General features: G+C 37.6%; 1 protein-coding gene across 1 annotated transcript in view; it reads left to right on the top strand.

The window, feature by feature from the left end:
* Window positions 1–4928: 4928 nt before the first annotated feature.
* The window catches only part of LOC140227148 (sushi domain-containing protein 4-like), a 454815-nt gene continuing 433658 nt past the window's right edge, over window positions 4929–26085 (top strand). The window contains exons 1-3 of the mRNA XM_072307584.1: window positions 4929–4966; window positions 7436–7488; window positions 8091–8288. Of these exons, the coding sequence (XP_072163685.1) occupies window positions 4929–4966; window positions 7436–7488; window positions 8091–8288 (289 nt within the window). The remainder of the gene's footprint in view (window positions 4967–7435; window positions 7489–8090; window positions 8289–26085) is intronic.

Below are 26085 nucleotides of genomic sequence, written 5' to 3'. Positions count from 1 at the left end.
CCTCAAGTGCATCTCTCTGTATGCTGAAAAATAAGACTTTTTTTTTTCACTCAAATTCAAATGATGCCTTTAAAGGAGAGCTCTGGATGATTTTCAGACTTCTACATTTGAACAACTATAAATTGGTTATACTGGGTAAAGAGTTACAGAATTTATAGTGATTGGGATAAATTCTAAGAATATTTTTCAAAATTTATAAGAAATCAGTGAACAAGGATGATGACATGGCAGTTTTACCATAAGAATGCATAAGTGGGGGCACAAGGAAGCAGAAAATAAGTAGAAAGCATGCATTGATTCTAACAGGTGGACTTGTTAAACAAGCAGTATTATAATGGAATTATATTGCTACATTTCTGAAGTATGTGAACCTCCTTTGTCATCAACACTGTTCCGTCTAATTTGCTTTGGGGTTTTTCAGAGTATTATTATTTTTTTTTTTCTGCATAAGGACCACAATGAATTCCACAAATCTATATGCAGAGCTGTCAATTCATTTAATACATGATGTAAAATAACAGAAATTGACTGAACTTTCCCTTTAAGCAGAGAAACGGAGCTGTGTTCCTGTTGCAGGAAGTTCCAGATGTTAAAATGGCAAAACACCCTGCTGACTAAGGTGTGTAATGTTATGCAGTGTATTTATACTGCATTGAATTATCATTGCTTTGTCAGTGGACAAATTTGAAGATGGCAAGTGTAATAATGGCTTGTGCTGAAGAAAAAAAGAATGCAATGGTGACATTTGTTTCTGTATGGTAAGAAATAGGCCAAATACAGGACTCTAAATTTGGTAATACTGGTATGGCTTTAATTTGACATTTTAGATTGTGTGTTGTCATTGTCAATGTCTTAGCAGAATTTTAATCTGATTATCATTGATTTCCTATTCTTACTAAACCGTGTCTTGAAAAGATTTTCCCGTGATAGCAAAGCATCCCAATGAGGTTGGTCGCATTATAAAATTGACTTGGGTACTGTTGCCGTCCGGAGTAAGTCTGTCTAAAGATCTTTTGAGAATCAACTGTTATTAAAACCCCAGGACAGTTTTGCTGTAAAGGTTCATTTTGAAAGAAAATGCCAAACTGTTGCTTACTGTGATTAAGATGTGTATATCTTGTAATTTCTAGTCTAAATAATGTCGACTAGCAAAATGTACAAGATATGGAAAGAAAAGACCAAAACGAACAAATGCTTAGCCTGACACAATTTTTCTCAAAAAGGATGGGCACAGACATGAGCATGCAGGACTTTTATGATTGTGTTTGTTTCCCATGTCCAAAGTGACTTGCCTGTAATTGGCAAAATCTTGGTCTTACATGCAAATTTCTTGCCTAAACCTTACATGGAATGCATGCCACATGTATCTATCCTTTCATTTTGTTTGAGACAAGGTGAAGTTATGAGCAACAAATCGATTGGGGATGTTTTTTTTTTTCAAAACTGTGCTTGGGCTTCGAATGATGGTAACCATTGATTCAGTATATAGTGTGTTACTGTATAATACATGGTCGTCCCTCTGATTTGTTTCATTCTCTCAGTAGTTAGCTGCTCTCGCTGCTCTTTTGATGCAAGTGGATTTTGGGTCAAACTTAAAGGTGCATGGTCCCGGTGTTTTAGTCAAATGCGTACATGGGCGCATGGCGCAAGTTTCATATAGAGACCTACGCTATTGACTCCTCTTTAGCGCTTACGCTTTGGCCCACTTCCCCGAGTCCGAAGAAGTCCGATCCACTGTAGTCAGTGGTCCGATCACAGTTCGGCTCAGGATTTGGCTGAGGGGGATGACAGCTTTAGCAAACTTCTTTTGTGATGTCATAATAACAAGCACATATGCACGCACCCTGGCATTACTACAGACTGCGCGATGTGCAGAGAAGACAACGAAGGCAACGTTACTTAGCAACGCCTACACACTTTGCTCTTGATGACAGCTCAACTTCGGTATAAAATCTTCGTATCAATGCTAACGGTGATCGGCAGTATCATCAACAGCGCCCTCTACACTACCGGGACTATGCCCCTTTAAGAGAGTGAGAGAGAGAGCCATAAATGTATTTGATGCCATTTACAACTTTGATCTTCTGATAATTGTTTCTATTGAAATGGAGGCTACTTTCAGCCGCCACTTTTATTGATGTAGTTTTAGTGATCTTTCTGAGTTATGTTTCCTCTCCAAACATTCTGTTCATTTGCTTCTCACTTTTGTATCTATATATGTCACAAGATACTAAGGTTGTACAGTGCCTGCCTTATATTCCCCTATAAGAGGTAAAATATTTTCTTGCAATAGACCTGTATATACTGTACAGAGAGATGAAGCAGATTTTTGTAATGGTTGTTCCATTTATCTCGAGTGCATGGTAATTGTGCATCGTGTATATGAAGTCTTGAGAAGATCTATGAAACTGCCAATGTTTTATTATTTATGGAACAATTGTATGAAATGTGTACAGACTGTAACATGCAATTCTGGAACGTTCTGATATCAACCTATATGTTGCCTGATGGCCCAAATGTTGTATTCTGTGTAACAAAAGCAGGTAAACATTTTGACGATCTATAAAGTTGATGTTTAAACCTGCTTCTCTTGTCTATTCCCATCTGTTCCAGCTTCAGTAAAATGTGCAAGTATACATATCATGAATTTGTTGTTGAAAATGAAGTTGTCTTTAATGTTTGTTGATATTTTCTAAGTGCCTAAACATTTGTTAGCTGCTGTATAAATCAAGTAAAACCATAGTTCATGGTTGCTGAAACTCAGTAGTCTTGTGTTGCAAAGTATAATGTTTCTTTTCCAGAGGAAATGGGACCCATGTAAAACATATAAGCTAAAATATTTACTTAGACTTGATTAGGCAAACATTTCACTTTTGATACATGTGATAGATACATAGTTTTTGTTACTGGTTTCCTCAAGTTTGGTTAAGGTGCCTTAAGGACTCCCTAATGTGAAAAAGAGATCAAATTATCATCTCAATCAAATATTTATTTTGCAATATCACCCACAAAGATGTGTATTGACATATACATTGTACTTGCCCTTTTTAATACAGTGCTTTTTCTTATCATTCAGCAGAAATTGAAAAGAATCAAAAGAGAAAGGTCATATTGGACCACTGGAACTAGAAACGATGTTTCTATCTTCCTCTGCTTTGAATTTGAGATGACGAACACTCAATCTGAAATGAAACCATTCTTGGCAATTTTGTTTATGAGTGTCCCACGCAATGTAAGCCTTGCGTTCACTTTGTCACTGCTTGTATGCTTGTTGTCTATGCTCGTAAATAAGAATATGCAAATATTAATTTATTCCTTGTATCTCATTTGAAATAAAGGAGACTCTATTTTCAAAGTCATTAGTCCTCTTGTCAAAAGGAATCATCGTTTATGTTCTGGGATTGGAAAAAATGATATAGATCGATCTGTGCATACAAATTCTTATGCGAATGCCATTTGTTGGGTAGAGGAAGTAAGAGAGAGAGATATAGAGACGGAGGAAGAGAGCAATGTAGAGAGGAAGAGAGATAGCTGCAGAAGAGATTAGAGACCAAGAGAACAAATTTACAAATAAAATGTTTTGTGTGAAATTATGTACAATGATTTCTGTTTCAAATCTACTTATCTGTCTTATCAATCAATCAATCAATCAATCGACCAAATCGATCGATCGATCGATCAATCAATCAATCAATCAATCAATCAATCTATCTATCTATCTATCTATCTATCAATCAATCAATCAATCAATCAATCTATCAATCAATCAATCAATCAATCAATCTATCTATCTATCAATCAATCAATCAATCTATCTATCAAGCAATCAATCAATCAATCTCGATCGATCGATCAATGAGGCGCGGTCGGATCGATCGATCGATCAATCAATCAATCAATCAATCAATCAATCAATCAATCAATCTATCTATCTATCTATCTATCTATCTATCTATCAATCAATCTATCTCTCTATCTCTCTATCATCTATCTATCATCTATCTATCTATCTATCTATCTATCTATCTATGAATAAATAATATATGTATACCATGATATGTGTGTGTTCATGCGTGCAAATGCAAAGAAGTAGTGATGCGCATAAAGATATGTCCATTTGCAAACCCAAAGGGAGATAAAAAGAGGGGTATCAATAGATGTGACCATCACTTGACATGGCTAGTGAGCCATGTGTCTGAAAGAGCAAAGGTTTAAGAGATATAGTGAACTAAGTGAACATGAGTGCATAAATGGCAGGGGAATGTGCCAATTTTTGAATTTACTTCAGTTCTTGTGCAGGCATTGCTGAATTCAAATGGTTGAGGGAGCCACAAGTGACACAAGTGTCAACTAACATTTTGCCAAGATGAGATTGAGTCCACAACTAATGACTCATTTAAACATAGTTTATTTCATTGTCATTATTTCGTGCACCGGAGGACAATAGCAAAGGGAGTGATGAAAAGAAAAACAAACCAACAAACAAAAAGCCCACCAACCACAATGAATGATCACAATCGAGCCGTTCGTACAATGCGGGCATACACGTGGACGGGATGTTTACGTAGGGAATTCCCCTACGGGATGGATCCTGCCATGACGAACATAAACAACCATCAATGACTCCAGTACTGCAGTAGTCAATGGACTGACGACTCACTGTTTTCGTTTCGCCCTTCAAGTAAGTTATTGACGTTACACATGTCTTGCTTCGTACGGAGTTTAGATATTAGAAATCATCATCCATCTATCTATCCTTTGGAAACAGTAACAAAGCCTTGAATAAAGGTTATTGAGTCTAGTAAACAACTTGTTTATTCGTAATCGTGGATAGATCTACGATATGTCTACGTGCTTGGGAAAAACAGCGAATATCATCGGTAAATTCCAAGGTGTTCCAAAGCTGTGATATCTAGATCTATGCCGCCATGTTTCCTATCGGCACCACAAAACACATGCGATACTGGTATGTTCATCGACAATTCATGTGTTTACGCATACAGTTACACTGTTCTGTTTTGTCTTCTGCACATATTTTCTTCACTATGCATGATATAGACCAGCATCGCGAAATAGTAGTCCCACACCTTAGGGTTTGCGTAATTCGTAGCAGTACAGTGGGAACGCTTTTAGGCAGGCATATCCGTTTTGTAAATGTGACTAGATCTAAGTGTTTTCTTGTGCCTACGAAATTTCGTCATCGACGGTCGTATGCAGTAGAACTATGGACTAGCAGAGTGTAATTACTGTATATGGGATAAAAATACATGCAATACAAGACTATAGGCCTACAAACTAGAATCTTATCTTGAGTGAAAGATTGGTTTGTATCTGGTTGGCGGATACATGTTCTGCTTCACAGATCCCCTCCTAGCATAGGGCTATACGGAGGAGAGCCGATAAAGTACAAAAAAACCAAAAATGATAAAAGTCTCCTCAAGACAGATTTTTCTGTCTAAATCTTATCCAGCATCCATAGCAACACGGCTACTAGTAAAACACTAATTTACTAACGTTACTGATAATACTATATATAACAAAAAACGGGCTCGGATGCATAAAATTCCTTTTTTCTGTGTTTGTATTCAGCCTCTTATTGATGATCATTGCAGGATGATTTATTGCTGATGATGATGATGTTACTCCAAAACCAAGTGAACCACTTGTCCATGAGCAGATATTAGATAATTTGAGCTAAGTGTAGTCTGTAAATCTACATTGACTGTAACATGACATTCATTTAGCATTATAAAACCAGCTCATGCAGTTGACAATCAGTCTTTGATTCTAATGTTGAATGTTAAATATACCATGGAGGTTCAAGAGATTGGAGTCACAACTAGTCAACACCATGAAAATGTATAGTTATTATTATTATTATTATTTATTCGACCAGGTAAAGAATATAGGATACATATCATTAACATCACAAACATGAAACAAAAACCAGAATGAACATTACAAAGGATACACTGTACTGTACACGTTACACAAAATGAAAAAGTTACGTGCCTTTGATATAATAGACATTCACAGCTTTTTTAAAATCTGCTATTATTTGTGCAAAGTACAGCATTTAGACACCCTGCCCTCCAATTTTGTACCGATTTTCCTCATTTACTGAGTGCCATAGTCAAGCGCGCACACAGCTGCTTTGACATGGCGTGTCTGGTAAAGCGTTGCTGCTGTGTGTGGACCGTGGAAATTTGCGAAAATGTCATCCAACAAGCTCCCGCTTGTGTGCAGAATTTGAATTGTGTGCCTGACTCAGGTGGAAAATTGTTGTGTTTAGACAAAAACAGCTTGAAAAAAAAACTCAAATTTCGGAAAAATCACATTTCAAGACTGCTCTCTCCTGCTGATTGTGAGATAGAAATGTAATTTCACAAAATTGACAAAATTGACAAGTTGCATAAATTGGCTTTGCGATGATAAAAGTGATTTATGACTTTTCCCTGCTTACTTAACCACTGCCAGCGATATTAAGTTCAGGCACATCTCTTTTATGAAAAATCCAATGAACAGAGTGATGTGTCTGGATTAACTACATTGTGGAAAAAAGAGATATCAATTTACCCTTTTCATACATCATGTACATGTAGCTTGCTGTATAAAAGCCCAATTTCTGGCAAGCTGTGCGTGCAAAATAATGGACATGCATGCAAGCACCAGATAGAGCCTTTGGCGATGACTATCACAACTGCCGTTTTCCCTGTAACCCCTTTTTGATGCTGCCATAGATAGGAAGACAATTGATTCATGTCTCATTGTTTAATGCCCAGCCACTCTTCATGGAAGATATGTCTTTATGATAGTAATTACTTTTTGCTATCCCTATTTATAAAAGATGAGTGATAAATAACGGCAAAGACATGGGAATGAACGACTAGAAATTAAGCGAATTTTAATAAAATAAATATCAAAGTTACTTACTGGGCATGTATGGGGACTAATTGTAGTATATCAATTTATAAAGAGCTATACTTGGGCATTGTACCGTATCAGTTTGATTTATTCAAATTTAGAAGAAAGTGATAAAATCGGCTTTCTAGGAAGCTCTCTTTCAAACATTTATACAACATACAGGTCTGATTTATACTTACGCAGATATATCTGGATGTGATTGACTTTAGTTTATGATATGTTTGTAATAATACCAGGGAAATTTAATTTTCATTACTGAATTAGCAAGCAAAATATACCTCATATTAAGTAAGAGTTCAATATCACTCTTCAGATTGTTCTGAAAGATAGCAGGTTCAAACACTGAACATCAAAGGCAAAAATGCACCTACGGAATTATTTTGTGCATCCATAGAAAACTGAGCTGTTTGAATAATTGTAGCCCATTAGAACTCCAGCTCTTGAATCTCCTTGGATATAAATACAGATCAGCATTGTCACGCTTGCTTCTATTTTCTTTCAACATTCCCAGGATCAATATGATGACCAAGCTTTCATTGATTGTTGTGACATGGATGCTGTGTGGTAAGCGAGTAAATTCAAAGCTTTGAATGTATGATTTAAATGAAATTGATGATTAAACAGTAGAGTGAATTTTATGTTTACCCATTAGCCAGATATCAGATTAGTAGTGCAAACCCAAGACTTGTGCTAGAAACATATCTATTGCATATTGAATATCTCATTGACTCCACTTGATTATTTTTACTTCGAACAGTCACAAAATGCTCTCTGTGCATGCACTCATAATACATTTATTTAGTATTCTGTATTGATTCATTAATTGTAACAGTGGAAATATTTATATGATTAATTTGCAAGATAACTTGATGTGTATTTTCATTGTCTTTTGAATTTGTAGACTCCTAATGTAACTAGTACTAGGATAGATAATACTTAAATCAGTAAAATGTTTGATTTTGTTTTCTTTTTGCAAGGTATGACATTATACACGGCTTGCAAATATTTTCCCTGTGTGAAATATCTCACTCATACAGCTAGCTTTTGTTTATTTGATTGTTCAAATATTGATAGGTTTTTATGTTTTCCTATTTAAAATGTGTGAGCAATATTCATTGTCATTGTTTGTCATACATGTAGCTCTTTCCCTGCTTTCCTCAAAATAGGTGCCCTCGGGTGTCCTGATCCGGGCACCCCTCAGAATGGTGCCCGACATCCGCCCGAGCCTGCGACACCCACAGAATTCGCCGTCCATGCTGTTCTCCGCTTCAGCTGCGATGACGGCTATCTTCTCGACGGCCCCCCAAAGATTATATGCACAAAGAGTGGCGCCTGGCTTCCCCCTCACCAGCCATCGTGTGTGGGTAAGTCAAGCCATTGTTATCAATGCAAAGCTGCCACATCTCACCGATTTTGCAGGGGGCTCACTGAAAACTGAAATATCTTGTTGTAATGTCCTGACAAGGGAACTTGCTGTAAAAGTGGATATTTTTTTGCGAGTAATTTTTTGTGCTCTGCCGGATAAGATGAGTTTTTGCCTGTTTTTGATTCCACAGAATCAAGACATGAACTACTGGAACATATAGCAAGCAAACATATTCACATGCTCTTATTTTTAAGCTAGTTTCTGGTTGCCTGAAATGTGCTGACATTTTGACACTGAAAATTTCCACTTTTACAGTTAATGCCTCCTTGATATTTGAGTCAAGCTAGTTTCTGGTTGCCTGAAATGTGCTAAAATTTCGACACTCTGAAAATTTTCACTTTTACAATAAATGCCTCCTTGATATTTGAGTCATTTGTGCTCATTGAGAGGCTTGTAACACTCGAGTATCTCTCATAACCTGTTTATACTAGGCAAAAAAAAAAGGGAGCTCTGAAGCCTCCTGTAACAGCCTTGAGCAGCCTTTCAGCTCAGTATAAACACACAGAAGGTGATCAAATCAGGTCCGATCACAGGTCAGGTTCAGAAACCACCTACAGGGAATGGTTTCAGAGCCTACTAGAGCAGCCTCTGCTGCAGTATAAACATTTAGGGGTTTGAGAAGCCACTTTTTAGCTGATCCGGAAGTTATCACTGAGATCATCGCCCACTAACAAACAACCTAGCTCGCTGCGACCAATCCCTGCTGACAAAACCTGCGCAACTTGCACATACTTTTGCGCAGAAGCCCGCACCATATATCAGAGGGGAGGAGCCTGTTTGACCTGCTAGGGCCTGCTCGATGGCCTGCTCGATGGCCTGCTTTTCTCAAGCAGTATAAACAGATGAGAGGCTGCTCTTTCAGAACAGGCTTTCGAACCTCCTTGAGGAAGCTCTAAAACCGGCTCACAGTATAAACGGGGTATCAGATTGCCCTCTTGAACCTTCCTGATTTTAATGTCTGAATATTAACAGCTGTGTCATTGTCATTAATTTTTCACCACTCTAGGGGGCTGGATATTTCTTTCCCCTTACAGCCTTTCTGGAGGCGGCCCAGTCTGTGATGGCCACCCTGAGTAAGACTAGATATTTTTGTGACTTTTGCTATAGTGTCTTTGCAGGGTCTGCCCTGTGGTCTTGAAGCAGACACTGAGGGGTTTGTAGCCTTCTGTAAGCAGTAGTTTTTTCTTTGCCAGATGCCCTTGGAACCTATATTTTCAAATGTCATTCCCATCTACTTCTGTTCATGTGAACTCATAATCCATGGTACAAAACTTGAAAGATGTTTGCAGTTCGTACAACAGATGTCACACTTCTTTGGAATAAAGGAGTTTTCTGTTCAAGTCAATGTGAGGCACAACCTTAGAACAAAAGATTTTCATAGGCAACATGCTAGCTTGTCACACAAGTGATATCTAATGCAAATTAGTCAGACTCAAATTATAACAACAAGGTCCACAAAAAGCTGCAAAGCTGTTGAGGAATTGCAAGTTGCTTATCAGTTTGATGAAACAACCAAAAGTTTACATTTTGTTATTCTAATGTTATTAGACTTTAATCCCCCGCTTCAGTTCATAGTGAGAGCAGTTCAGATAATTTCCATACATTAGTTGTTGCTATATTAGGCAAGCCTTCCACAGAGGTTTTTTGATTGTCAGTAGCCACTTTTGACATAAAGGTGTGCAGAGATTTTGATGTGTTCGTCATCGCCCTGTGACAGCTGGATTAGCAAGATACTGACTTGTGATGGGAAAAATTAATTGCTGGAACACCTTGAGGTTTTTCGAAATGTCAACTTCTACTCACGAGAATAAGCAGCAAATATTTGTTATATTTTATTACTGTCATCATCATCATCATAATCATTATGATAATAATTGCTTGCATGGAATAACTAGAAGACATAAACCATGAACATAACTTCGCTTCTTGGGTTTTGAAAACACAAACAAACAACACCCCCCCCCAAAAAAAAAAAAAAAAAAATAAATAAATAAAATAATGATTGTATTCTGCAGATTATTTTTCCCAAATGCCACTTTATAAAATTTTATGTGTATTTAGAAGATACACTGTAGGGCTTAATGGATTATTGGATGTATCTCTCCTAAGCATAGCCAGTGAAATTGATCCTCTTCTCTGCTCTGTATTACTCTTGGCATTAAACATGCATTCCATGGACTGTGGAGCTAAATTGCAGACTGCCCTCTAGTGGCAGTGTTGTACACACAGAGACAGGATGTTTGATGGGCAGCAGTTTAGTATTTCTTTGCACATTTTCTACTACCATAAAAGTGTTGATGCTCTGTGTATGTGTGTGTGTGTGGAATGTAGTGAGCAAATTTCTGCTATATTTGACAATCACTGAAGTGAGATTGCTGTGGAATAATGTGATTGGTTAGAGATGTTTTGATGGAGACACAGTAAGATATTTTTAGGCAGTTTTTTAACATTATCTTTTTTTATAAATAATGATGAATTTTACAACAGTAATGTCAGTGTTGCATTGTTCAATGATGATGTGGATTCTTTTTTAATCTGTTGTTAAAGGTATCCTAGACCTATTTGTTCATTCATGTTTTATTCCTATCTGGACAGTAATCATGCTCCAAAGTAAAAACAGATAATAACTTTCATATCATTGGGAAGATACAATTGTAACTAGTACCAGTGAATAGCACATAACAAGAAACAGTGGACTGCCATGCTATCGACTGTCAACATCATACATAGTCAAATTTAAAGAAAATAGTTGTTTTTACAACAATTTCATCTCGCGAACTTGTGCATTCTCATGTGCTGTAAATAATTGATTTCATATGAATTACAGTGTAGTTATCATTAATTTCTTGCTTTCTTTATTATTCAAAACTTGGTCCTCTTATCCCAAGTTGACAGGACATTGTGAATTTCCTAATGTGTTTAAGCATGATGATTATTCAGATTTTGCGTAACCCATTGAGGACGAGTCCCGTGTATACTAAGTACTTTGGAAGGTGTCTATGGGAAATGCATGTTGTAGCAAAATCAAACTGTCCTCAACGGGTTAAATTGTTTGATACCATTGAGTGAGATGCTTTGATCTGTGTTCATACTTGTTACTTTTGACATGAGTTAGTCACATTTAATTGTCTGTGTAGCATTCAAGAATCTTATACTTCCAAGGTTTAAAAATTAGAATCCCTATGAGACCATGTTTTCGTAATCAAAGTGAAATGTCAGGAGAAAAAAACTTTGGAATGTGATGTTTTCCAGTACGTTAGCAAATTTAGGACTCTTTAACATTTCAGGAGAGTCAAGATTTATAACCAGATCTCCACTGAATGACTATAAAAGGGGAATTAAAAAAACACATGCTTAAAAGTTTGTCTGATAACCCCCCCAAAAATAAGGTTTTATAACCACAACAGTGACAATTTGATCAAAATTGGAGTAAAAGTAGGATTTGCTAATTTTTGTGAAATATTTCTCAAACAGTTGAAACAAATATTCAAATGAGTGAGCTGATGATGTCATTACATCACAATTTTCCATTGATCATACCGTGTGTGTACAAATATGATGAAATTTCAATTCTTCTCCTATGAAAGTGTAAAGCATGATGTTATTCCTGGATGAAGAGCTTCACAATAATTAACTGTCAAACATAGTAGGATTTGAGACTGGGTCAAAAAAAAAAAAAGATATGGAAATCTCAAGAGTTGATATACAAAATATATGACAAGTTGTGAGGTGATGACATTGACTCATATTTACATCATATTGACAGTTCAAGATCTGTTTTGTGTATAAAATAGATAAAAGGAGAGGGAGAGAGAAAGTGACAGAGCTTTAGAGTGACATTAGATGAAATCTTTGCCACATGGACATTCATTTATAGCACACGCATATAAACTGTACTATGGCATGAGAATACTGTTATTGCAGTCCCTTGTGTATTTTTATCTGGTGGTTGGAACATTAGGAAGTAAATGCACAGCATTAAAGGGTGTGTACAGTTCTGGTCAAGGTGAGGATTTAGCTTTTAACATTTTGCGAGATATTCAGAAACCACTCTATGAGATTTAAGAGCATGCAATTCTAAGGGGTGTCAAAAGTTTATTGATGAAAATCGGTTTTAAAATGGCTGAAATATCCAAAAACAAGGTGAAACAAAGAGTTCCTAATAAAAGGCGTGGCCTGTCGCCTTTTATTATTATCACTTTTTTGATATCTCAGCCATTTGAAAACCAATTTTCATCAAATAAACGTTGAATCCTTCTTAAAATTACATGCTCTTTCATATTTCATAAGAGGTTTCTCATTATCTATGCAGGAATGTTCAAAGTCTGTTTGGTATTTTCTAAATTTTATTTTTTTTTTCTCTCTTTGGTTCTTTAGTTATTCCTGCCATTATTTTTAAGGAAAAATATGTCCCCCAAGAACGATTTGTGACGTATATATTTATCTCTGCACATTATGTAAAAAGAAAGAAAGAAAGAAAGAGACATAAAAGTTTTGCTAGGGGGAGAGTTTTAGCAAAAGATTTGCCATTTTGTCAATTGGAGCATTCTTAATTTAAGAAATATGATGTACTGTAAAAGTGGATATTTTCGTGCGACTAAATTTTCGCGCTTGGCCGGGTAAGAAGAGTTTCGCATGTTTTTAATTCCGCGGAATCAAGACATCACGCACAGGAATATATTGGCAAGCAAAAATATTCGCATGCTTTTATTTTCGCGCTAGTCTCTGGTTGCGCGAAATGCGCGAAAATTTCCACTTTTACAGTAGATGAATGTGCATATGACTTTAAACTGTCACATATGGAAGAGTAGCTCTCAGAAAAGAAGAGAAAAGAAAAAAAGAATTGCTCAATATGTGGCAAAATACATCACGCCGAGAGAGAGAGAGAGAAAAAAAAAAAAACAAAACAAAAAAAAAAACAGGCCAAATCTGGCCTGGCAAATTCACCTCAGTCCAAATAAAGCGGAGTGAAACGTGATACGTGATGCTTTTGGCGTGGAAGTTTGGAGGGGAAAAGATATTCCTCCGTTGCCCGAGGTGGTCTCAGAGACCAATCGCAGGTGTTGTGGGGCATCAATGAGGGTGACGGGCGCATTCCATTGTCGGCATTGTCGAGGCAGAAATTTCTTGCTAGATTTTTTGTTATTATTGAACATATCACTGCTATTAAAATGGTAGTGGAAATTCATGGAAAATACTCATTCAGATAATCAAACTATCTTCAGCAAGCCTCATTGTTACCTGCTAGCTGTCAGAGGGATAGCTGGAAGACATTTTCTCTACAGTTAGGGAAGATTGCTTGTGGAGTTTTACTTACTGTCCCTGCATTGGACTTAATTTGCAGCACAGAGATAAAGATGAAAATGTTTCTCCTCATTAGATTTCAAAATGAATAGGGACTATTTCTGTAAGTACACTATATGAACTAAGAATAATGTGTTGTATAATAGAATAATGATAATGATGATAATCATAAACTACTACTACTACTACTACTTAACTACTAATTATGATGATGGTGATAAGGATAATGATAATGATGATGATAATAATAATAATAATAATAATAATGATCATAGCTGCCATAGTAGTAGTAGTAGTAGTAGTAGTAGTAATAGTATAAAGATGCGAATATACTAAAATAATGTTTTGTTAGCCAGTTTTGAGCCCCTTTTGCACCGAAGCAAACACAACATCAGGTGACCAAAATAACAGACCTTAGGACATTCTTGCCACCAGTCAATTCAAGTGAAATCAAACACCATGCAGTATTTGTTGTCATGTATCAAAGTAGAACATACATTTAATCATTTTCAATGGTAAGTCTTTGAATTGTCAGTGATGGGCTTGTAGACAACTTACACAAGTCTCATTGCTAGGTTTCTGCCATTGACTAATCGCAAAATTGGAGCATGTGCATACAGTTGTAAAAGATACTAACACATTGTCTTCATTAGGAGCGTTTGTCAAATTAGAGGATATATGTTATTTTCTTAAGCTAAGTTAACGGTTGATGGGTCTTCAGGGACAACATTTAAACAAAATTGTTTTACACTTGCAGTCTAATACAAACAACCTGCTTATCTCTTGTATCATATTTGCTATGACTGTTGAAATGGAGCTGTTCATTGCCAAGATACATGAGAAACAGATCATTTATAGATAAATGATTTAATTGATCAGTTTACTACTACTGCTAGTACCTATGAGTGATCATGATAATGGTGATTAGGCATAACAGTGACGTTGATGATTAGAGAAGTTATATTTGGTTTGATTGATTATACCGACTATTAGGGTAGAATTTATGTCACTCGTGAAAATTATTAAAGTAATGGTCACAGTAATGTTGATGAAATCATTGTGGAGGGGAAATACTTGTAACAGGGACAGAATGATCTTTCGTGCTGTTAATCTGAAGACAGGTTTTTGTGCTTGATGAATTTTTGGCCCACAGTTGGCATTTTAAACTATTAAATTGAATAGGAGAATTTTCCCTCCTTTATTTCTTGTAACCTTTTCTCAACAGTAAGGTGATCCTGTACATGACAAAAGTGATGCATTGCAAAGGAGTCTCATGTTATTTTTCACCGTGTTATGATTCTTGTGGGAATGATAAGGCCTGACCTACAAGGTCAGTCATATTTTACATTGGCCATGTTTGTCATTTCGCCATGATTCAGCTGTACGTCAAGAGAAGAAAAAAAGAAAGTTGTTGCTTTTTTTAAAACACTTAACTGTCAACAAAGATATTTTCCCCACCACCTCCCTGCCACGTTGTAATCTTAGCCTGTAATAAAACTTGCCTTTGAAATATTTGTGAGAGAAATCAATACTCAAGAAAAGGCTAGCTGTCAGGAGAATAAGTTAAGATTTGCCTGTTTCGTACTTGCTATTAAGCAGCTTCTCTCGATGATTGAGGGCAGCCAGAATGTTTTGTTCATCAAACTTATATGACAAAGAAATAGATATGGCTGATGCAAGGATATGTGTGGAAATAGTTATACTTGCTATGTGATACTGAATCATTAAATGCATTTTCTGTGCACTGTCAAGTGTTCTAGATTGAGTTAAATACCCTCTTTTCAGAGAGATTTTTTTTTTTTTTTCTCATCGGTCACTCGTAAGCAAAGTTTTTTGCTTCTAGCCACTCACTGAAGTGTTTTGGATCACAGTCTGATGAATCCGACCTGTGTTGGTCAACTATAAGGTCAGTGTCAGACATGTTGGGCATGATCCGATGAGGCAAGATCGTCCAGTTTAGGAACTATTGTAGGATCAGAGCTTAGTTTGCCATCGAACGCCATATCGAGTCACAAGTCCAGTCAATGTCGCTTTCTATTAATATGTATTGAGCCAATTCGATAAAGTGTCAAGTCAATCCGATTTATGTTAGACTTGTGTTGTGCGACTATCGGGCATGTCCAGCCGACGTCCTATGACAGTCTGTTGATATTCCGACGGTTAAACAGTTATTGGACAGGCAAACATGAGTCTTGGTTCATACAGGGGCTCTTCTGGCATTGGCACCACTATTGATGACCCTCGGTGCAAGTCTCTGCAGCTTGTTGGATCAGATTTCATGGGAACTCATCAAAATGCTGAAAATTTTGCATTTTTGCAATTGGATTTTAGCCTTGGATGGTCAGTGGAATGGGGGCCGAAGGTGCAACTCCAGACCAGGTTCAAATTGGCATTAATTGATATTAGATGATCAATGGAAATAGAGTTATAATTTTGTTTCTCCTTTTTCTTGGGTGGAAATAAATGAAAATTTATTTGGATTGAATTGAATATTGGTCACAACGAAAGATGCACATATGCAGTGTTGATGATGTCATCACCTCACAGCACTCCAAAAATATCAGTAAGATACTATTTTTGGTCAATAATTTCAACACCTACAATCCCTTCCCCATAAAAGTCAGTGTTTGCTGTGTATCATCATGAGACTACAGGACTGCAGTTGTCTGTTGGGAAGTAAAGTATTGTGCTGGTAAAACATTGTGTGAAATGTGCAAGCATATTCTCACTACAGAATACTACAAAGCAGATAAGAGTAGTCTTCTTGAGTTCCACTTGTGATAAGACTGACTTCTGTCAGCAGTGTTCGTCACAGAAGTTATGATGATTTTGTGATAGAATTAGAAGCATCTAATTCAAAAGTGTGATATAATGACATTTCATGCACAAACAAGGAGGGCAAAAGATTACCATGTCTGCTTCAAATCAGAGCCACATACCAGGATGATAATTTCTGATTTTCATGGATGTTATGTGTGAAAATATAGCTACATAAGATTATTTTTATTTCATAAATTCTTCTTTTTTTTTGTATTCATTATGCTCTTGAATTTTGCCTAAATGTCCATTTACCTTTTTGAGGGCTCTCTGATATCTGAGAAAAAATGACAAAATTTTCCCGTAGAATGATTGTACTGGTAAAAAGAGTGCCCATAGCGAAATAAATGTGGTCTGCAGATGGCCATCTGCAGGCCATCCGATAGTTATCCGATGCTATGCCATCCGATAACTATCGGATGGCAATTTCACATGCAAATTAGTTACCATCAGCAAGCCATCGGTTAGCAGATGGCTTGCTGATGGATACATTTCCCGATGGCTTGCCGATGGGTACATTTCCCGATGGCTTGCCGATGGGTACATTTCCCGATGGCTTGCTGATAGCACTGCGGATGGCTATACCTACTGGCCATCCGATGGCTATCCGGTGGTTATCCGATGGCTATCGGATGGCAATTTCACATGCAAATTAGTTACCATCAGCAAGCCATCCGCTAGCAGATGGCTTGCTGATGGGTAAATTTCCTGATGGCTTGCTGATGGTAAATTTCCCGATGGCTTGCCGATGGGTGCATTTCCTGATGGCTTGCTGATAGCACTGCGGATCGCTATACCTACTGGCCATCCGATGGCTATCTGGTGGTTATCCGATGGCTATCGGATGGCAATTTCACATGCAAATTAGTTACCTTCAGCAAGCCATCCGCTAGCAGATGGCTTGCTGATGAGTACATTTCCCGATGGCTTGCTGATGGGTGAATCTCCCGATGGCTTGCTGATGGGTAAATTTCCTGATGGCTTGCTGATGGGTAAATTTCCCGATGGCTTGCTGATGGGTATACATTTGCCAATGGCTTTCCGATACATGGGTACATTTTCCGATGGCTGATAGCACTATGGATGTATGCCTATATACCAGCCACCCGCAATGGCTTGCTGACGGGTACATTTCGAACACACTCTGAAGAGTCTCTTCTGCAGGCTTGACCATCTGGTACCTCATGACCTCTTGGCCAACATCAGGTACGGTATTGCGAGTATCTAAACTTTGATTTGCTCAGTTTTCCCATCCATAATTGCTAGAGAAACATAAGTACCGGTAGCAGGAATTCCTCTTTCCACTGTCCATTCTCTTGGAAGATTAGCTGTAGATTCAAATTCAAGCCGTTTGGGTCGAGGCTGTATAGCTACTCCATCATGTAAAATCAAATGAAGAAATCCGCATGCATCCACAAACCACATCACAATCCTTGTATGTTATAGTAATGGGGCAATTTCTGGCTGGTGTATCCGCGGTCACACGAAGTCAGCACCCTTCTGCAGGAATCTCTGTTACGATCAATTTTCAATTTATATGTCATTGCCACAATCCATGCAGAGACTCTATCATCTCGGTTCATAGAGATACTAGTACTATAAAGCATTTCCCACCAATATCTCAAAGTCCGATCGGTAGACTTACCATCACGCAGGTATATATCCAGTGCACAACACACACAGTCCCACTCATAGCTATTTGCGTAAATATGTCTCATGGAGTTAATTGACACAATTTCCGATGCAAAAACGTTTAGGCTCCACTCCTGATACCATGTAACATTGCTTGGTCCGTTTAGAGACTACCATTAACATCTCGCCGGTTCAAAATCACTCACCATTCAGTTGGTACAGCTGTACAGTACCGGGTAATCATGTTGATTCATCATCTTCTAGCTGACACAGGGACTGGATACTATAAGGCTCATACTGAACATTGCAGCTACACTTGATCCACCATAATTGCAGGCTCTTCAGTTTTCACAACATTCTGTTACTGTGTGACATTACAGTATGGGATAAAATGAGAAACTTGCTTACCTGCTGATATGAATGATGGAGAAGAGACATAGACCCTACTGGAGTTGTACATGGAGTGGTGTAGGAATGATGATGGCCAACGGTTATTTCAAAGATGGTTTAACCAGGGAGGTGGGCACCTCATTGGTCTGACCACAAGGTCATCATCACCCCATACAGTCTCTCCCCCAGTCTCTTGGCCTGGCCCATAAATTTTCTTAATGACACACAAACATATATTGTATATGAACTCCTGGTTTCAGAGACTATGTTTGCTGATGTCTTCCTGGTGATACACATGATCAGATTTTTGAAACTACAAGTTTTCTGATGGCTTCCTGATAACTGTTTTTATTTGCCAATGTCATCTTGATGGTTGATGCTTTGCCATCAGAAAGACATCAGCTACCTGATGTCTTCCCGATGGTTAGGTGAGAAGCTGTTTAAAAAACCGAGTTTGCTGATGTGCTCCTGATAGTTATCAATTGGCCATCGGCTAGCCGATGTCTTGTTGATAACTGGGTTAGAAACGATCAGAAAGACATCAGCTACCTGATGTCTTCCCGATGGTTAGGTGAGAAGCTGTTTCGAAAACCAAGTTTGCTGATGTGCTCCTGATAGTTATCAATTGGCCATCGGCTAGCCGATGTCTTGCTGATAACTGGGTTAGAAACTATCAGGAAGACATCGGGTAGCGGGTGATTGCTGATAGCTACCAAATCACTGCCCAAATGCTATCCGATAACCATCGGATGATCATCCGATGGCTATCGGATGATATTCTTTTTCGGTATGGGTGATGCTGTTCACTTTGATGATGGGTTACATGAGATTGTCATTAAGAAATGCCATCCTTGAGTGTATTCCAAACAATCCTTGGTCCAATCGGTGCTTTTTCCTTGTCTTGTATGCTTGTCTCACTAGATCCCATCTTTTCTTCTTCTTTTTTTTTTTAATTTGTACTGTGCAATCTTCTCCCCGCATTTATCGCAGTTTGCATAAATGGATGATCAATGGATGATCAACAAGCATCAATCTGTGTACCTCAGTTAACAACTGCCTCAACATCATTTTCATTTTTCTTCCAGTTTGAGCAAAAAACTAAACCCTTCCTAAAAAGAGAATGAAGAAGCAAGTTTTCACACGTATTACATTACTGTTTACTGAGAAAGGAGATATTTTCTTCAGTGCCAGTCAGACTGTTTGATCAAGAGTTATATGGCATGAAAATGTTTGCTGGAAACTGACCTGGAGCTAATGATGATGACGACGCAAAGCATGAAAAAGCTGCAGTGTGTATAGATCTACGTACCGTCAAGGCCTTGGTATGATGCTTCAGCAATATTCTCACAGAGATTGCTACATTGATTTCATATCATTTACTTTACACCACCTAATAATCATGGCAGGCATATAATATCTCTCCATCTATCTACATGTATCTGTCTATCTTTTCATAAGTATCTATCTATCCCTCTGACTATACATTTTCTATTTATATATATATATCTATCTGTCTATCTATAAAAAACTACCATAAGAACAAACAAACATGAAATGTTTATTTGTTTTCCTCCATAGAGCATAATTTGTTCCCCAGGGATTTTCATTGTGTGCCGGACCTACTAACAGATTTTTGGCGTTTACCAAATTTGTTCCTGGTTGCAAGACTAGGCCAACACTTTTTGCCAGAAAGTAGACAAGTATCAAATATGTTTTGATGAATAAGTTCTGTTATATTATTGTAAAAAAGCTCTCGTGAGGCGTGTCTTCATCAGCCCAAAGTTCAAACTAGCGGGATATTTTCCAGTCTTGGAAAATAGCCCAATACAGTGCATGTGCGTCTTCATCAGCTCGGAACAGCCCGCTTGGGGAAATTAGCCCGAAAATTGACGCATGCACACTTTGCATCATTACTCTGCTTAGCTCGTGGTTCGAAAGTGGATTTCCCTCGTGCAAAATCTCCTATATCACCGTATTAGCGATCTAGTTCACGAACTAGACCAAGATTTTTGGGGAAACTTTCCTGATCAAATAGCGCGCTATTTGCATCTTCACTACACAAATAGCGCGCTATTTTGACATCGGGCTAGTTCGGTAACCGCAAGATAGCATGCTATTTTGAAACTTCGGGCTGATGAAGACACGCCTATAATTTCTGATTTTATCACTAAGTTTGTTGAGTGTATTCTTCTTTTTTTTCGGAGCAGTTGTCAGTTAATTTACAAAGGAGCAGCTTCCAGCTTTAGGCTATCATGAAGATTAGAACAGTCAGTCACAGGGGTTTTTCATATGCATATAAATCTGAAGAAAAGAACAGAGAGAAAGCCGTTATTATCAAGCATATATTATTATTATTTTTTCTTTTTGCATTCATGAGAACTGTATTTTGTCAATGGGGGTTGAAAACAAACCCTTGTAAATGTCCATGCCTAGACCAACTGTTTGGTGACTGGCAATGATGATACATTGGATAAGTTCATGTCTGTGTCAATGATGCTCTTTTCTCAGTTGACACCCCATCTTCCGGGGTGCTGTTTGCCTGTATCCTGTATCCCCCCCCCCCCCCAGCTGTTGGTGAAAGAACTCCCCGGCATCTCGTGGCCACTGCATCCCCCCTGCAAAACGGCTCTCATTAGTTTCAAAAGGAGACTCTTCACACATTCCTTGTTAGTGATGATGGTGAGGACACACCCTGCACCGCACCCACTCCTGGCACTCCTGCTCAGGAGGTGGATGTTGACCAGGTGGCCCTGTATGGATGGATTTAGGGGCATGAAAGCTTTCTCTGTACTCCCCTCCACCATCTGGCTACCCTCTCCTTTACCTCCTAGCTGTTAGCTGTCTCCTAATGCTCAGTTGAGTGGCTTTGGATGCACCACAGAACTAATTTATAAACGACATGTTTCAAAACATGTTTCATGTTTATTGAGTTGTTGTTGTTGTTGTTTGGTCAATGTGAAAGCGAAGTAGAACCATTTTGCTCCCTCATGCCCTCACACATTGCTCCAATTCTATTTTGCCAGGTGTGGTCTGGAAGTGCTTTATTGTTGCCTTTGTACTCTGTAGTTGTGGAGCTTCCCTTGACCTTTTTAAAACAAAAATCCAAATTTGGTGATGTACTCTTGCATAGAAAGCATATATGGAAAGCTACAATTATGACTTACAGGCTGTGTAGTTTGCAAGACAACTGTTATATGGGACCACCATGCTCAAAACCCACAAAAAGCCACAGATAAGGAGTCTGAGTTATGAAATGAAATATTAATTTGGGTTGACCAACACAAATTTTTAAAGTTTTTCTTACCTGGGAGAGTAATCTTTTCCGTCTCCACCCACTGTAAAAATTTGACAGTTTAAAACAAAACTGAAATCAAGATATCAGCAGTTTTTTCTGGGCTGTGTTTTTGGGGACAAGTGCTGCTTCATTGGGAAATTAATACTTCTGCACAGCACGCCTCAGTGACGGTAATCTTTAAATCCTCTTTTCTCCCTTTTCTATGAAACTGCACCTCCTACCTCTTTCATATTTCAATCACTCTTTGAATATGTTAGAATGGTCCAATTTTCAACAAATTAAAATATTATATTTCAAGCATAGATCTGACATTTTTTAAACTCTGTAGAAAAGGGAAATTCATGTTGGCCTACTTTTTGTGGGTTTTAAAGGACAAGTTCACCTTCATAAACATAAGGATTGAGAGAATGTAGCAATATTAGTAGAACACATCATTGAAAGTTTGAGGAAAATCGGACAATCCGTTCAAAAGTTATAAATTTTTGAAGTTTTTGTGCAGTAACAGCTGGATGAGAAGACTACTGACGTGTGTGAATAACTTAGATGTCACATGTGTACAACAATATAAGGAAAATATAAAGAGAATTTCACAAAATTTCATCTTTTGAAAAAAGTATACATTCCCCCGACTCGTTACCGACAAATGTTATGGGTAATATTATTCCCCCTGCCTTAAGAAAGAGGCAAGTCAAGTGCTCTTTTATTATGCGAAAAAAGTGAAAATATGTTGAATTTTCTTTACATTTTCTTTATACTGTTGTATGCATATGACTCACAAGCTGTAGAAGTCTCCTCATCCAGCGGTTCCAACACAAAAATTTAAAAAATTCATAACTTTTGCATCGATAGTCCAATTTTCCTCAAACTTTCACTGATATGTTCTACTAATATTGTTGCATTCTCTCAATCGTTATGTTTATGAAGGTGAACTTGTCCTTTAAGTTCAGCAGTCAAATATGAAACATCATATAAAGCTCAATGTATGAACGTTTAGCAAATCTAAACACATCAAAAAGAAACACGCTTCAGAAGAGTGCAAACAAATATGTTTTTTTTTTCTGTAAAGTCTTAAACCTCCTCTCTACACCCTGTCTTGTTTTGCATACCTCCCCCTTTCATCCAACCCTGGCGGAAGGATCCAAGGCTTTATTGAATAAGGCCCAAATTAGGTTAAACGTCACTGACTTGCTTGCTGGGAGGCAATTATGCGGCCAAATTGAATTAAGGCAATGAACATGTATGAATGAATGAAACGATCTTTTTTTAAAATTGTAATCACAATTTGCCCATCTGTGCCTACATACCCAGGGAGGCTGGGAAGTGAGCAGTGACAAAAATGGGGGGGGGGGGGGGGGGGAGGGGTGAGGATTGGGATAAAAATTGCAAAATCCTATACCTCTCTGCAAAAAGAGAAAAACTTCAAATATCAGTCTACGGCAAGAGATACGCACACTGAGAGCACAATGCATTTCATTCCCTTTAGTCAAATCATGAGTGAGAGCAGACGTAAATGATTTTTTTTTTTTCCGCACTCTGAACTTTCATACCAGGCATGCAATCATGCCGTGGGCATCCTCTTATGGGATAGGTTAATAATAACTGATTGTCTCTGATTTTTGCAGGTCATTTCATTTTACGTAAAAGACTGAACAACTTCATACGCAAATATCTCTGATTTTCAATGAACCTCTGCATTAGCAAGTTGATGGTGGTCGTACTCCAAGCTTCAAGTCAGAATCGATCGATTTATGGCTGTCCTCCATTCGCCATGAAGATGTCGGATTTGCCTAAGCCATCAATGCATTCTGACATGCTTGATATGCGTGAGGCTGTAGACTGGAAATGGCATAGCGTCTGGTTCAAAAGTAATCTGGGATTGTTTCTCTTCATTTCCTAGAGATTAAATGATTGGTATTGGTACCTCAATTGGCTTAGTAGGAAACATCAATTCATCTATATATGCATTTACATATTTTCTGGTCACTTATGATAGTTAGAGAGTATGCTTTCACATAAAGTTTGCACAGAAATGAACAAAAATGACCTGGGCTCCCTGTTCATGTATGTGACCAAGATGAAAGAATTTCATTTTCCCTGAATTGTAATTCGCAAATTCAAATATGTGGATCGTTGTAATCATCAGGTCTGTATTAGTCTTTAGATTTTGATGGGGGTGGGGGGGGGGGGGAGGGGAGGGGGGAGAAAGGAAGGATTGGGTTACCAAGAAACAAGAGTTGTGTTGACGTACTTGGCATTTAGCAGACTTTTTCCTGGACCGTCAATTCTAACTGTTTTTTTCTGATAGACAGTTATTGCAATGTGTATAAAATTTTGCAGATGTGCATAATGTCATCACTCTCCCGTGTTCATGGCGATGATGGCAGGAGAATTGTAGTATCTCTATTATAAATGCCACATGTAGTTGTGTATGGGGAGAATAATGTTTAGTTTTATACAGCTGTAGCTGATGATACTCTATTTGAGCTGTTATGCTTGTAATCTGCAGGTAAAGATTAAAAAAAAAAACACAACAAAAACAACAATCTAGATGTCATCTTTCAATATTCAGGTGCAGGGATTTATACAGCAGGCATCATGGTAACCCAAGATTTGCCATAGCAAGTTTTGACATTGATATTGGTCCGGTGATCTGGTGACCCGGGCCCACTGAAAAAAGTGATGTTTGGCTACCAAACTTTAAAAAAGGATATCTTTCGGTGGTATAATAAAGCAATTAAGATTTATCACCGTGTGCTATTTCGGTTGGTATTATGTTGAATGGACCCTTGGATACCAGCATGTTTTGGAATTATCGATGGATATTTGCAGGCCTATTGATAGCTCTATTCCCACGCATGTTGAAGCTATTTTCTCGTACTATGGGTACGTTTCTGGGAATGATAACAATTTTTGGAAGTCATTTGAAAAGCAACTTGTCAAGCATTTCTGGGATTCCTCATGGGACATTTCACATGCAAGATTTTAGCCTATTCCATCTAGGGATCATTAAAAGTCAAGAATTCTGGGATTCCTTATTCAATGGATCGACTCTCCTTGGGCTTTATATTTCAGGATTATTTTGAACGTGATTAAATTCAAAATGTATGTTGTTGAAGAGCATCCATGGTAGCCATCAGGCTGAATTATGGACATTTTACAGGATGCTGGGTTGAATACACTGAAATGTGTGCAAAACTGTATGTAAATGATACAGAGTAAAAAAGATATAAAATCATGTTGGTTGATCAAAATGTGTGCCTATAAAATGGCTGCGACTGGCTGGAATGCTCCCAATGGAGTGGAGAGTGAGCACTGTCAGTGCTGGTTGGAAATGGATGTATCCAGTGACCAGGTTAAAAATAGTCTGTCAAGCCCATTGAGATACTTAACAAGTGCTATATAAAAAAACTAGCTATTATCATTATTATCTTGAATATTACACACGCAAAAATTGATCATTTTTTTTATAACTACAAAATAAAAAAAAATATTGTATAGGGGTGTGGCTTCTACTTATTATGTATCTCTATCTCTCTCTCTCTCTATATATATATATGATGTATATGTATTATTATTGTCGTTATTAATATTGTTATTATTATTATTATCATTATTGTTATTATTATTATTATTATTATTATTATTATTATTATTATTATTATTATTATTATTATTATTATTATTATTATTATTATTATTATTATTATCATTAACCAGCATTAAAGATTGAACTTTCTACATCATTACGTATAAAATGAAGCACATCCATCCAGCAGACAGAGGGAGAAGCACAGAGAGTTCTAAACAAGAGAGGATGAAAGAAATTTGAGAAGAATCTTCACCAGCAAGAAGATGAGGGGAATTGAGAAAAAAAGAAGAAGAAAAAGGAAAAAAAGACCTGGCCAGGAAGTGTACTTTTTCCTGTTGTCAAACCTAATGCATGTATCAACAGAGACTTTGTTCTCAAACTCAATTAATATGCCAATCAAAGCCATAGTCGCTAGGGTGGTAATAATTTTAAAGTACGCAATTTACTTCCGCCGTAATTTGTTGTAAATTTACTTGATTGTTTGCCAAAGAAAAGGTCAAACCCCCCTGTGTAACACGAATGACATTCCTGGTTTGCTGCGGTGAGCAATCTATCTTTTGTATCTAGAAAAGATGGCAACAAAGTTTGCATATTTGTCGTTTCGCCGCGTTTGGTCTACGGGGGGCACTCAGTAATGGCAACGATGACCTGCATTTTGCTTAAAGTGGTAGTGCCCATATCCAGTAGCTGTTCTTGTAAATTTGATGA

The sequence above is a fragment of the Diadema setosum genome, chromosome 1, assembly GCF_964275005.1.
Source record: "Diadema setosum chromosome 1, eeDiaSeto1, whole genome shotgun sequence".
NCBI classification, from domain to species: domain Eukaryota; kingdom Metazoa; phylum Echinodermata; class Echinoidea; order Diadematoida; family Diadematidae; genus Diadema; species Diadema setosum.
This window is presented reverse-complemented; position numbering and strand designations above follow the sequence as displayed.